At 45.2% G+C, this 13,994-nt stretch overlaps 1 protein-coding gene across 1 annotated transcript in view; it reads right to left on the bottom strand.

Moving 5' to 3' along the window:
* The window catches only part of PPM1D (protein phosphatase, Mg2+/Mn2+ dependent 1D), a 43,929-nt gene that overhangs the window by 16,968 nt on the left and 12,967 nt on the right, over positions 1-13,994 (bottom strand). Inside the window, exon 3 of the mRNA XM_088152284.1 lies at positions 11,174-11,298. Within this exon, the coding sequence (XP_088008410.1) occupies positions 11,174-11,298 (125 nt within the window). The remainder of the gene's footprint in view (positions 1-11,173; positions 11,299-13,994) is intronic.

The following is a 13,994-nucleotide window of genomic DNA, read 5'->3' as shown; positions in this document are numbered from 1 at the left end:
CTTTTTAATATATGCTCTATGTGAATCAAGTTACTCTTTTGTAAACATGGTTTAAGGCCTGCTGTATTGTGTCAACTAAGCCTAGTGGTATATTTAGGATACCACTTTATTTTATTTTTCCAATTTATATGGCCCATCTGAACAAGTGACTGGGTGGCAAACAGAATTAAAATAAAATCAAAACGATTACAAACATTTAAATGCATGGTCTACTTATAGCTAAAAGACTTTTTGTCAGCACTGCAAAGCTAAATATAAGGCCCCAATGGCTCAGTGGTCTGCAGAGCTGATGTTATCCGCAATTTACAAACAAATATCTTATCACTGTAGACTAGCTATGGATAATTAGGATGAAATGTAGTTACCATTCACTGAAACACTCATGGAGAATTTTCATATATGTCTATGTACCTGTGAATATATGATTTGTATGCTTTTGTGGGGTTTTTTAGCTTTCTAATTTTTTTCTTTATAACGTTATCATTGTATTGCTTAATTTCTGCATTGTTTAATTATTAATTTTGTTAATTATTAATTATTCATTTTTACATTGTTCAATTATTGCTGGGCTTTCCTTATTCAAGTAAAAAAAGCTATTACACCCACACACACACACAAATATGGTTAATCAAATCACAGCTGAACCTAGCCAATGATTACTCCACATGGAGAAGCATTAAAGCATTAAAATTACCCCTCCGCGTAGCCCCGGTCACAGAATACAACAAAAAAGTTCCTGTTCAGTCATATTTACTGCATAAATTGATTTTTACTTCTAAAAATCAATACATATCAGACTTTTTTCTCCCCAATGTTCAGTAAAGGAACATACAAGAAGCCTTGAAAAACAGCCCCAAACTCTTCACACTTCACAATTAAACAACTGCCTTAAAACAAATGGAAGGCCCTCTTAAATAGACCCAAGACCCTAGTCAGGAGGAGCATCTGCCAAGATTCAGTTCCTATATCTGCAAAACAGATGACTTAAAGTTAATAAAGACCCCCCACGACTTTCTGGGGAGGGAAAACAGCACCCAGCCACCCTGCCAAGCGTACCACAATGCAAATCAATCCTCTTCTTGCTTTGAGCGAAGAGGGAAAAAAGAAAGGGGGAAAAAAAAATCAAGGGTCCTGCATTCATTACAGTACAAACAAGAGAAAGTGAAGAAAAAGGAGAGATGTTCCGTTCCTCCACTCATGAACCCAAGGAAGATGGAAGCAAAGATGAGCAAAAGGCGAACACTGGGCTAAGGCACGGGTCACTGGTACAAAGGGATGCCAAGTTCCAAAAGAAACAGGATGCCCAGCACTTGGTGGAAGCTCTCCTTGGCCTGTATCGCTTTCAGCCTCGTTCACACAACCAGTTAAATGAGGGTTGGGTCATTTATGGTTTCACATGTGTTGTGGGAAGGTTTCAGAGAATGGGGGCTACCATGGAGAAGACCTGCTCTGTAATCCATCCTCCCACCTGCTTCTTTCAGGGAGGGGAAGGATTCTCAGCAGGCACTCGCTGGATGACTGGAGCAGAGAAGCAGGTCAATGCGGGTAAGATGTGGTCTGATGTATCCCATAAGGGGCTGTCAAGATGATAAGCAGTGCTTTGGCAACCAATTAAGCAGCTTCCAAATAGGAGTTCTTTGCGCCTGATGAGGCTGATCCATCAGGGGTCTCACTGTAGCACAGGTAGTCTCCAAAGGCAGCCCCACGTGGAGCACACTGCAGTAGTCCAGCCAAATGGGATTACGGCAGGAATTACCCTCACTAGGGCATTGTATTTATTTACTGAAATGATTTATAGAGCTGCCCATCTCACAGCAGTGACTCTGGGCAGCATACAAAGATTAAAATTACTGTAACGATATAGAAATCATGATACCCTGGTTGAAACAACCACCCCCAAACCAGAAAGCCACATCTCCAGCAGAGCTCGCTTAACCTCCTGACCCAAATACCTGGGGAAACAACCAGGTCTTCGGAGCCTTTCAAAAAGCTAACAGGCTCTCGGTGGGGGGGGGGGGGGGAATGCTGTTGCACAGGGTATGTGCAGCCACAGAGAAGGCACCTTGGCCCGAGTAGGGTTGTAACTGGCACACCAGCCAAAGCTCAGCCAAGGCCCCCCAACCATGGTTTCCACCTGCTGTTTAACCAGGAGCTGGGAGTTCAGAAGGAACCCCAAGTCATGAACCATCTCCTTCAGATACACACAAGTTTAAAATCAACTCCAGGTCCTCATTCACCATTCAGGCTTCACACTAATGCATGATGCCTCCCAAAATAAATCGTGATCTGTCTTAATGACATGATAACCTGGTTTCCAAAACACATTAAGGTAACAGCTAGGTTCCCACAACATTCTACCCACAAGTTCTCTAGCCGAATTGCAGCCTCACCTAGTGAAACGCTGCCAGGCATCCTTCTCTCTCAAGAATTGTCCTGCTAAGGAACCAACCAGCCACAACGTCACATAGGACTCCATTCCCTGCCACCTTTTCCTTGTACATCCCTGGTTTACCAAGTTGCTTGTTTAGGGGGGTGGGGGGGTCCCACGGTTTTATTTTTAAAGGATTTCTGAACTTATTTAAAGTCAAACTTCTGAAATCCTTGCAGTCCTCTTGTCCCTCAGTGGCGCCTTTAGTCCCACCTTGGCGCGGACCACCTGAGTCTGCTCTCAAAGTGGATCAAGGGAACAGGTGGTGGAATCTAACCAGGGATGGCTCCAGGCCTGACATGAGAATGTGAAGGAAGATCAACCTATAATTACGTCCCTGCCTGCCAGCGCCTGGCACGGAGCTCAGCTGGAGAAGGAAAGACAGCCAAGAACTTGTCATTTTAATTGCCTTCACAGGGAGGGTTGGATGTGCTTAAGGCCCCTAAGGGGAGAGGGAAGAGAAGAAGGAAGGAGGAGAAGGAGACAAAGACAAAGGCAGAGATGAAGCATGGATGCAAAAGCAGATCCTTTTACTCAGGGTTTAGGACAGAAAAGCAAGACCAAGGGAGAGTTGTCTAGCGGAAAACATCTGCTTTGGCTGGAGAAGGTCACAAGAAGCAGTAAGTACCCACCACCAGCAATGTTCAAAGCAGGGCGTGCAGGAAGGTCAGGCAAGCCTGTGCCCTCCAGATGTGGTGGACTACAACACCCAGCAGTCCCAGCTAACATAACTACAGCAAGGAATTGCAGAAGTTAGCATCTAGAGAGACCCTGCTTGAGGTAATGGTTCAGGTGCTGGACTAGAAACTGGGAGACCATCAGCTCAGGTCCTGCTAAGGCAGTGTTTCTCAACCTTGGGAACTTTAAGATGTGTGGACTTCAACTCCCAGAATTCCCCAGCCAGCATGGCTGGTTGGGGAACTCTGGGAGTTGAAGTCCACACATCTTAAAGTTGCCAAGGTTGAGAAACACTGTGCTAAGGCATGGAAGTCAGCTGGAGGGCTCTGGGCAAGTCCCTGTCTCTTAGCAAAACCCACCTCACAGGATTGGGGTTGTGGGGAAAATAAAGAGGTAGAAGCATTATGTACACTGCCTTGAGTTGCACAACATAAAGGCAGGATATAAATCTAATAGTAAATAAATAAATAAATCAAAAGGCCCACCCAAAAGGAGATCAAGGGAATGGCAAAGGGAGTGAAAAGTCAGGATAAGGGGAAGTTTTTTATAAGAAAATTCACATTCCTAAATGTGATTACGCCCATATTACAGATTTAGGAGAGGGAAGATGGAGGCAGAGGCTCTGAAAGATACTTGTGATGAACAAGTGGGCGGGGTGGGGAACAATTTGAGGGCCAAATGAAATAATTTTTACAAATAATTACAATCCTGAAACTGGATTTCCTTTTCTGAGACCAATCCAGCGAATAACATAGTAAAAAAAAGTGGGCAGAAGTTAGACTATTGCAAGGTTTATTGTAAATTTCTGAGAGATTTGTTAACAAAAGGTAATAAAATTTGCTCTTTTCCCTGCATGGCCTAAGTCAAAACAAAACCTTGGGATCTGTATTCTTTAAATCTAAAGGTGGTTTTGGCACCAAGTCCCTGCAGATTTTGCAGGGGGGGACTGCAAATCTGCAAATCTGCAGATTTCAACGTTTTAATAACAAATAACGAGGAGATCTTGCAAAAGACCAATATCTTGTTGCCATTAACATGAATGAGTCAGGGCCATCTTGGCAACTGATGCACACACTGTTGGCACTTCCCTAGTGCTTAACTGGCACACAACGCAGGCCCGCGTGACCTCAACCGATTTTTCAGGTCAAACCAGTCAGCAGACAGGCGGGACAAGGCAATTACGGGAGTGAAGGCACAACGATTCCTTTCGTCAGTTGGGTAAACGCCACCTGCTCCATATGAAAATATTCCCCAAACCTAGAAAGGTAGCAAGTTAGGAAGCGGAGAGAGATGACGTTTATCAGGCAGGCAGCCAAAACGAATGAGAAAACATCCTTGTGCAGCTTTTATTGTTACAAACACTGGTTTGGAACGGGTTTTGCACCAGGCTTATTCCCCGGCGTGGTCAACAGCAACCCGCAAGGGTCGATACTGACCACTTTTATTCTTATTCTTATAACTAACTAATACGATTAATAATAATAAATATTAATAGCAGTAGTAGTACTAGCAGTTATTTATTAAATTATTTTCATTTAATACATGTTTGGGGGTCGATGAACAATCTGAAACTTCATGAAGGGGCTGATGAGCTGAAGAGTTTGGGGGCCTCTGCCTTAATCAACCAGTGCTCTGGCTGTGAAAATGAGGGCGATGAGATTAATGCCCCCATATCACACACGTGGGGTACCCACAGGAAGAGATCATCTCAAATCTTTGCCGAAAGGTTCATCAAAAAGGACAGGGAGCGCCTTTGGGTGAAACAGCCAAGCAACTTTTCGAAAGGAACCTCAAATATTTCTTAACCAGCCTAGGGTCTTCATGAGGAAGAACCGACGTACCTGTAAATCAGAGGCCGGCCCCGCAATTTTTTCTCGCAGAGAAAATCTGTTGGAGGGTATGGGCCAATTGGGGATGGGGCTAAAGCAAATTGTGGGGAGGAGGGGAATCCCAAAAGTTGCCATCCATTCTCTGATTCCAACGTTCCTTTTTTTCTTTCTTTTCCCAACAGACTCCTTCCTCTAACCCAAGCAGTAGCGCTTCCCAGAGATCTGAACTGATCTTTTGCAAAAGGGATTTCTGAATTAGATCAGGGAGTGGCCCTGGGGTTTCTGGTTGCCCACCCCGCTCTTAGACATCCATCAATTTGGTTTAAAGCAGTGTTTTTCAATCTTGGCAACTTTAAGATTTGTGGACTTCAGCTCCCAGAATTCCCTAGCCAGCATGCATCAAGATGAGTGGACTTCAACTCCCAGAATTCCCCAGCCAGCATGCTTGAAGATATGTGGGTTTCAACTCCCAGCATCCTGGCTGGGGAATTCTGGAAGCTGAAGTCCATACATCTTAAAATGGCTAAGGCTGAGAAACACTGCTTAAAGCAACAATCGCAGGAAGAAAAGTCATTGGCAAAACTGCCAAAGTATTGGTGAAAAAATCAGATAAGGACTGGGGAGACCTGGGTTCAAATCCTCTTTCAGCCCCAAAGGTGATGAGGTAACTTTAAGTTTATCATCTTTTTCTCACTCCGCCTAGCTGATGTCGTAACAGTTTTGTCAAGGAAGAATTTAAAAGCAGCAGGTCAGGACAGGCGTCTTTACACAGAACAATGAACAGCAGCAGGAGAACATTGAAAAAATAATGGGATATAAATGGGATTTACCTGAGAAATAAATTTCAAGAAAGATTTGAGCAAACACAACAGTAATCCTTGAAAGTGCGGCCAGCCAGGAAGAAGACGTTGAAGGGGGAAACGCAAAACCAACAGGGAAAGAGGTTCTTCTCATCCGACACCCGAAGGCAAAACCAGAAAAACATCAAGTGAGGAAAAGGAAGTTGCCTATACTGAATCCGGGGGCCCCAGATGGACCAGGGAGGGATTTCTGGCAAGGTCACACAGATTCACACGTGCATAAGAATGAACGACGTAGGTCCAGAACAAGGGTCTGTCAGGCCCGATTCCAAACAAAGGAGCAGCTGCTGCTTGTTCTGGTTTTGATGACAGGATTCTGTACGTTGTGTTTTCGAAGGGGCAAATTCCGCATGAGAAAGAGGCTAAGAAAGGACCAATTTGGCTACAAAATCATACACATATAATGGCTGAAAAGCCGTCGGTGTATCAGTATAGCCTAACCATAGGCCCCGATCGACCGCAATAAGGATACCTTCCTATTAGGGCGGACCTTCTCTTCCTGATTAAACTTTACTGACTGTAGGAGATCACGCAGATCTCTGTGGAGGAACGTCAGAAAAGCACTGCTGGATCATGCCCGAAGATCCCAAATGCCTAACGCTCTCCTTCCCACAGGAGCAACCAGAGATCTCCTCGAAGGGACAAAGGAAGAACGTTGTTTCCTCCCAGCAAAAAGTGCATTGCAGAAAGAGACGTCTTTTCAAATATTTTCGCCAGATGGGGTTGGGGAGGGGGGAAGAATTTTTTTTGCAGAGGAAAGGTTTGTTCTACAAGAAGCCAAACGGATCACAGCACACTTGTTAGTGCCTTTGTCCTAAACAGGAACCATGTCAGGAATTCCCCAGTTCACAGGCAGTAATAATCCTACACTCACTTCCAGTCCCAATCCAACACCACCAACTTTTCAAGAGAGCTTGGAAAGGTGACTTCACTTGCCAAAATATATAATTAAAACACTAACCATCCGCTCGGGTCCATCTGCTTTCGTATCCTTCCGATGGAGCACCAGGGGAACCGTTTTGCCACGCAATTCTCTGCCAAAGGAGTTCCTCAATCATACACCCAGCAAAGACTCAGGTTTCCCCTTCCTCATTGAAAAACAGACTGCTAGAAACCGAGTTCATCCTACAATGTAACCTCAGGCATTCCCCAGGAGGAAAATGATCCGTGTCTCTATCGCGGAGAAAGCAGGGGAATGAATACATCATGCGCTAGAGATCCAAGAAGCAATTCCTCCAGGGATTTTTTCCTTTGCAACCCCGCAGATGCCATAAAACAGTGTTTTTGAAACTTGGCAACTTTAAGATGTGTGGACTTCAACTCCCAGAATTCCCCAGCCAGCCATGCTGGCTGGGGAATTCTGGGAGTTGAAGTCCACACATCTTAAAGTTGCCAAGTTTCAAAAATACTGCCATCGAGTATGCCTGGAGGTGGCGATAAACTAATTAAGTGAAAATAACGGCAATATTATAACCAGATGAGTTGTACAGGACTTGAACGTCAACACTGGGGTCAGTAAAATTTGCCTCTAAAGCCCAGGGCTTCTCAACATTTTTGTGCCCTGGACCCCTTTGAGAGACTGCTAAAATGTGCAGTCCCCTTCTCAGAAAAATGTATTTAAATGCATAAGGTAAAATCATGAATATAAAGAGTCCCCCCCCTCCATCCAAGTTCTTGGACTCCTGAAATCTATCCACAGACCTGCCAAGTTAGAAGCCTCTGCTCTAAACTATCTCTTGAAGCTGTAGATATTTTTGAGGAGCTCATTATCAGAATAAAACCATCCTTTCTTCACAAATTAGTACTCAGACAGCTTCTGACTGCAGAAGATGCATACAACCATCACCACTAAAAGTCATGATAAATGTGAAAAAGTACAATGCCCAGATAAGATGACACTATAAGAGGAAAACACATTCAAGTTGCTAGGCCTAGTGTAGGCAGGTTGGGCACGCATAACACACTTGTCCCTCAACTCAGGTTAACTGAATATAGTTCCTAAGTTCATATAACAACATATAATACTCAAACAAATTAATAATATGGCTTAAAGAGATGGCCAGATTCACAGCATACTAAGAAAACGATCAGGTTCCCACTACACAACAAATCACTGGTTTGGGTCAGCGTGCAACACAGTCACTTTGTTCTCCTTTTACACATTTCTAATTCAACAGACCTCCTTTTTCACATGAAACCCAAGGACTGGCAATCCTTTTCATGTTCAACTAAACTAGCAAAGCAAGCTTTACACTTATTCTTAGCACCAGAATTGGAACAAGACCCAAATTCTGTGTCTGCAGAGAGTGTCTCCGGAGCTCCTGGCAGCTCCTGCCAAATTTTACCTGGACTTGCAAGTTAACCACATCAGCCCTGGTTAGTATTGGATAGGGCACCACTAGGAAATCTCAGAACTATAGGCTAAACTGGGAAGTCAAAGAACACTTGGAAGAAGGCAATGGCCACTCGTAGCCAAGGAAAAGACATGGATGCATCATGAACTCATCAGACTTCATGGCTTACCTTTATCAATCCTTTTAGTTCAGACATGACTGAAAACTCTGAATCAAGAAATCAGGAAAAATCATACTGCACGAAGGAAATAGTAACACATGAATCCCACCTAAGGGCAGGGTCTCTCAAACTGTGGGCTACCATTAACTCATAGAATAATAAATTAAGGTCTGCAACATCCCCACCTGGCAATGAATGAAATTAATGATTTTACTCCAAAGTTTCCTATCTCCTTGGCTTGGAGAAGCTAGCGGTCAGTTTGTCCAGGCAAAACAGAAGCAAGTTCTAGCAACGATCCAGCTTTGCATTCAGAAACCATCACTGAAATCTCACCAGTGTTCAACTTTTGAATGGCTTGGTCTATACATTCAATGGAGAATTGAGTACTCTGCAAAAGGCACTGAAGTACCACCTAGATATGTATGTATTAGCAATTTTGGGTTTCCCTGAACTAACATGGTGTAATGGGCTGTGAAAATAAACTTGAGGAATAGGAGGAAGAGCTACAGCCAAGGCAATGGTCAGATAAGAGAAATCTGAGTCCAAACCAGCACTGGAATTTGAGAAAACATCTCAGACTAGACCCTCTCTAGTTCTCTTTAGGATAAGGACAGGGATGGGGAGGCACATTCAGAGTTGCAAGATAATAATAAAAGTAATTTTAGTATTCATAACTTTGGTTATGTTTACTAAGAGTAATTTTAGTATTCATGAACTTTGGTGTTCAAGTCTGGTCTAGTCTACCCTGCTTAAGTGGTGGCAGTGATGGGGTCCAGAAGAGAAGAGGGGACAAGGCCTGATATAGAGGAGTATGGAGATAATCTTGAAGAAGAAATACAAGAACAGTTATGTAAAGCCCACCTTAGTACTGAAAGAGAAAAGGGGTCAGAAAGAAACTCAAGACTTTCCACCTTGACTCTCTTGGGTATAAGAGAGGGAATTCTGTCAGGTTTTCAATATTCTCTTATCATACCCTACAACAATCAAATAGAATTCCAGTAGTTCTTGTGTTTCCTGACCTGGTCTACCTGGAATGGATGACAACCATGCCCTCTGCATATGCAAACATACAGCCCAATAGCTAACAGGACAGCAGGCTCAAACCTGGGCATGGGGCAGCTGAGCGCCCAGTTGAGGCCTTGCCCTGAAATTTCAAAGCCATCTAACCCAGTAGCTGTACATCTGTGGTTGGTGAATGGAAAAGTTGCAAGCAAAGTGCTAGGCGAGTATTTGCCAGCTGCTGGAGGCAAGGCGACTTATGTGGATCGAATGCAGCCAGAGTCCGCTCAGATCATAGTCCTGCTCTGCTTGGCCAAGATTTTGTCCAGTCAGAGCGGGAGCAAGTTGTAAAAGCAATCTTGCTTTGCGTATGCAAGCTCCCCAAAGATGCAGCCCCCTCAAACGTGCCCCAACCCTGATTCAAGGTGAAAGGACTCTGGCTTACTCCAAGAGCTATACACTCACAAAGGGTACACAAAGAACAGTGGTGGTCGTCAGCCAACAGCAGGAATCATTAGATGACCCTAAGGACGCGGGGATAGTGGCTTAACAGTTCCTGGGCAGGACAGCTTTCCATCCTCAAGCAGACTCCAGCGGCTTTTGTTGCATCCAGATACTCTGACTGCCACCTGAGCCCTAGAAAGGGGAGGGAGCAACAGCAGACCAGATAGCGAAAGCAGGAGACCAGAGGCCAGTCCCTCTTCTCCAGAGGGACAAAGCGAGCAGCTGATCAAAATCACAATGAAGCTTGGTCTCCAAACCAAAGAAAATTAGGAGCAAAGAGCCAGAGCATCACAGGTCCGGATGTAAACAAGGGCTTTGATTCAAACTAGACACCTGCAAAGGTAACCAAGATTGAGCAAACCTCCCTGATAAAGGTGGGGATGGCTATATATTGGGGGGGGAGCTAATTCCCCCCTCATACACCCTGCACCAGCCAGCAGCCCCTGTTCTGAAGATCTCCAAAGCAGGCTTTCCATCTAACTGACACTTCTCCTCCTTCGGATGGAGAGAAGATCATTCTCAATTCCTTGCAGGGGAGGCTCTTAGCAGTAGGATCCCAGTTCATATTGCCACACCATGCATTTATTATTTGCCCGGTGCCATTCTGCTCCCCGGAAGCCTTCACAACATAAAAAGTATACATTGTCAGTCTACTATTCAAAATCAGGTGTAGTTAAGCAAACAAAAAACTCATCTGAAATGCTGAAACCTGAAGGCAAGAAAAGAAAACTAAACAAAATCAAAACTTCAAATTTTTGCTTGTTAAATAAAAAGGAAGTTTCTAAATAAGCACTGAAGCCAAGCCCACTGAAACTCTGGCCCAACCTGAGGGGAATCAGTAATATTTTTGGAGTCCGTGTCCCACGGACCCCAGCTAGCATGGCCAATGGTCAGGCATGATGGGAGCTGTGGTCCAAAATATCCATATGATGTATGGCAACTCCCATCTTCCCCAATCAGCCAACTATACAGAGTGGGCTGGGGATGATGGTTGCTGCAGTCCAGCACTTCTGGAAGGTGCCAAAGAGTATGTTTGGGCAAACTTCATTGGAGCAAAGGCTTACTTCAGACAATTCTCCCAAACTCTTACATCACCTTTCCCACTGAACTCTCTTTGGACATCCAGGCTGGGGAAATGTTGATTCTTTCCCACAAACCTTCCATAGAAAATCCAAGTTTAAATAGTTCTCCCCCTACTCTGCTTTCCAAGATCATTATTCCACCCCTTCTTTGAGAAAAAGTAAAGGACTAAACCCTGCAGAACAGAGAATCTGGAACGGAAGTTCACAAGCCCTTCCCCAAAAGTGATAACCCTGCCTATAAACCAGTAAATCTCCTTTCTGTCCTTAGAGGCTACTTACCAAGAGCTCGGGCCACTGCCAGGAAGGGAATCTGGTCGATGACGGTGCTTCGTCGCACAGGACCGTTGTGAGTCAGACGAGGCCGTTTCCACACAACCCGATTCACACCGGATTTATTGATCACACTAAAACAATTGGAGAGAACAGAAGGGAGGAATTAAATGAAGGCTAGAGGTGGAAACCCAAGTTTCCAAGAAATGAATATTCCAAAGCATTTGTATTAAACACACTTCTATCATGTGTGATTCAAGGTGCTGGTTGTTACCTATAAAGCCCTACATGGCATACGGCCTGGTTAACTGAGGGACCGCCTATCTCCCGTAACATCTGCCCAGCTGATTCGATCCTGCAGGGCTGGCGTGCTCCGGGTTCCTTTGACTAAACAATGTCATCCAGTCTGCCCTCTGGAATGAGGTTCCCCCCAAGATCCAGATGGCCCCCACTCTGCTACTGTTCAGATGACCATGAAGTCCTGCTCTTCACCCAGGTCTTCAGCGAAGCAGAGTGAGACCCCCTGCTTTATTCCAGCCGGTCTGTTGTGTTTGCCATCTATTATCTTTTTTCTTCCTTTTATTGGTTTTATTGGATGTTTTGATTGTTGTGAGCTGCGCAGAATTGTTAGGAGTTGGGCGACATACAAGTTTAATAACAAACAAATAAATGTGTTTTCTTTGTGGAGGCTTCTCAAAAATATTCAATGGGTGCTGCAGCAAAATCTTGCAGCATGGAAGTCTGTTCAGAATTTGAGTTCCTCCGTTTGACATCATCAGCCTGATTATGCATGGCTGCAGAGCCATTTCAACCCACCCTGAGCTGTTTTAGGGGCTTTTCCAGAAGAAGGCATATATCATGCCAAGAAAACTAGCATGGATGCTCTCTTTGTAAGTCACCAGGAGCCAAGGTCAACTCAGAAGATGCTCTAACCTTTTCTCTTGTTCTCGTACTTTGCAAACTTTAACGCTACAGAAATACGCAGGAAGTGCAGGAGCAATGTTCACACCCAAACGCTGGACATAAGAGAAAATTATAACTGACGCAACGCCAAAACTTCGCAGGGCGCACATCAACAGACAGACTGCTGAGCTAACAGTGCAATTTATAATTCAGTAAAAGGGGAGGGGGTCAGCTGAACAAAGGGGAGACAAAGGCAAAGGGGAACTTTTGACGGTTTCTGCAGTTCTTGATGATGACCCCTGGGATTTGCTCCTGATGTTTTAAATGTGAATATTCCAGGATTGTACACATGGTAGTGTCATAGCATAAGAGCCAGAATTTAGGGAAATTCCTTTTTTTTTTTTTAAGATTAATAACCACGTTTCTAGGCCCAAAGGTTCCATGGGGACGGCATTCAAAATATCCAAGTAACGCCTATCGGCGGAAGCGCTAACAAAGCATCGCTAGGCCTGGAGACCCTTCCTTTGATGTCTTCTAGAGTTCATGCCCCACCTGACTTCCTTTCAGGGGCTCCTGTTTATTTTAAATGCTTTGAATTGCAAGACATGAATGGGAACCCAGGGCTGCTTCTTCAAAGAGACAGCCCTTCCACATGTACAGAGATCAATGCCACCGCTAAAGGCGAGATCGTTTCTCCTTGGGGCGCAGCTGCGCTGAGAGCACTACCGAATGGCGAAGACGGTGGCGCGGAGTTTAATTCAACTGCCGAGGCTTCTCACCCAAACCAGAAACCAAGATGACCCCCCCCCATCCTCCCCTGCCTTCCCCACCAAGCCTGGAGCACTCCAAACGGCCCAACGAACCGAGCAGAGACGCAGAGGCTGAGAGATCCAGGCAAAGCGTAGGGCTTAGCAAGAAGAGCCAGGCTTTCTGAAGTTTAGCACCTGCTCTCAACCGCAAAGCAGCAGGACTGGGTGAGGGCCAAGAAAACAAGCCACTGCAGGAAAGGGAAGGAGGCAACTCATCAGAAGCCCATCAAGGAAAGGGCGAAAGGGCCGCTCCAACCTCGATCGTGGGATGCTCCGATGGCTGGAGGGCCGGGCGTTTGAGATTAAGTGCCCACTGAACTTGGAGGATCCTGCGCAACGCCAAGCTGCCTCTCTCACAGCGACTCTGGTCATTCAAAGATCACCCTCGGGGGCAGGCTGCCAAGAGGAACGGAGCCAAGGCAGGACTGCAAAGACACAAAAGGCGGGGATGCCCTGGGGAACCCCGGACTCTTCCAAAGCAGCCAGCCAGCTAAGAACAAAGACAGGAGACCAATCCCCCTCGTTCTCACGCCTCCTTCTCCCCAAAGATGATTCTCGCAAGGCACAGAACAAAGGGTTTACCCCAGCAAAAGAAAACTTAAAAAAAAAAAAAGAAAGGAAGACAGAGAGTGGAAAAGCCAGTTTGAATACAGTTTCGCGTTGCAGGATTTTGCAGGAAGGAGGCACAGCCGATTCTGAGCAAGACGCTTTGCGTTTGGCGTAGGGGATAAATGCTGTCGCCACATTCAATTGCCAATGTCCGCTTCATTCGTAGGGAGAAAGTGCGGAAAAATGAGGTGAGGTCCCTTAACTCAGGAAGACCATCCACGCGGAAGAGGGAACCACTGGGTTTTGTATATCTTGCACCGCCGTGGCTTCCTGAATGAACTATAATTGGTTAGGCTTACCCAGCATACTAAGCCAGAATCATGGTTTGCAATGCACAAAGGCTGGGCTCACCCCATACAGTGAACCAAAACTGAGCAAGCCGCACCATGGCTTAGCTTCTCGTCAGGGTACCATAAAATGGCCAACTTCTTCAGAGAACAAACAGGCTGCAGGGCTGAATCCTCACACAACACGGAGAGACCCCTTTTAAAGACAGGGTTGATTAAACA

Source organism: Python bivittatus, unplaced genomic scaffold (assembly GCF_059951505.1).
Source record: "Python bivittatus isolate LINGU-HERP-01145 unplaced genomic scaffold, Pbiv_v1 ctg000690_np1212, whole genome shotgun sequence".
Classification (NCBI taxonomy): domain Eukaryota; kingdom Metazoa; phylum Chordata; class Lepidosauria; order Squamata; family Pythonidae; genus Python; species Python bivittatus.
The sequence above is the reverse complement of the archived record's forward strand: the minus strand, read 5'-3'. Positions and strand labels throughout refer to the sequence as shown.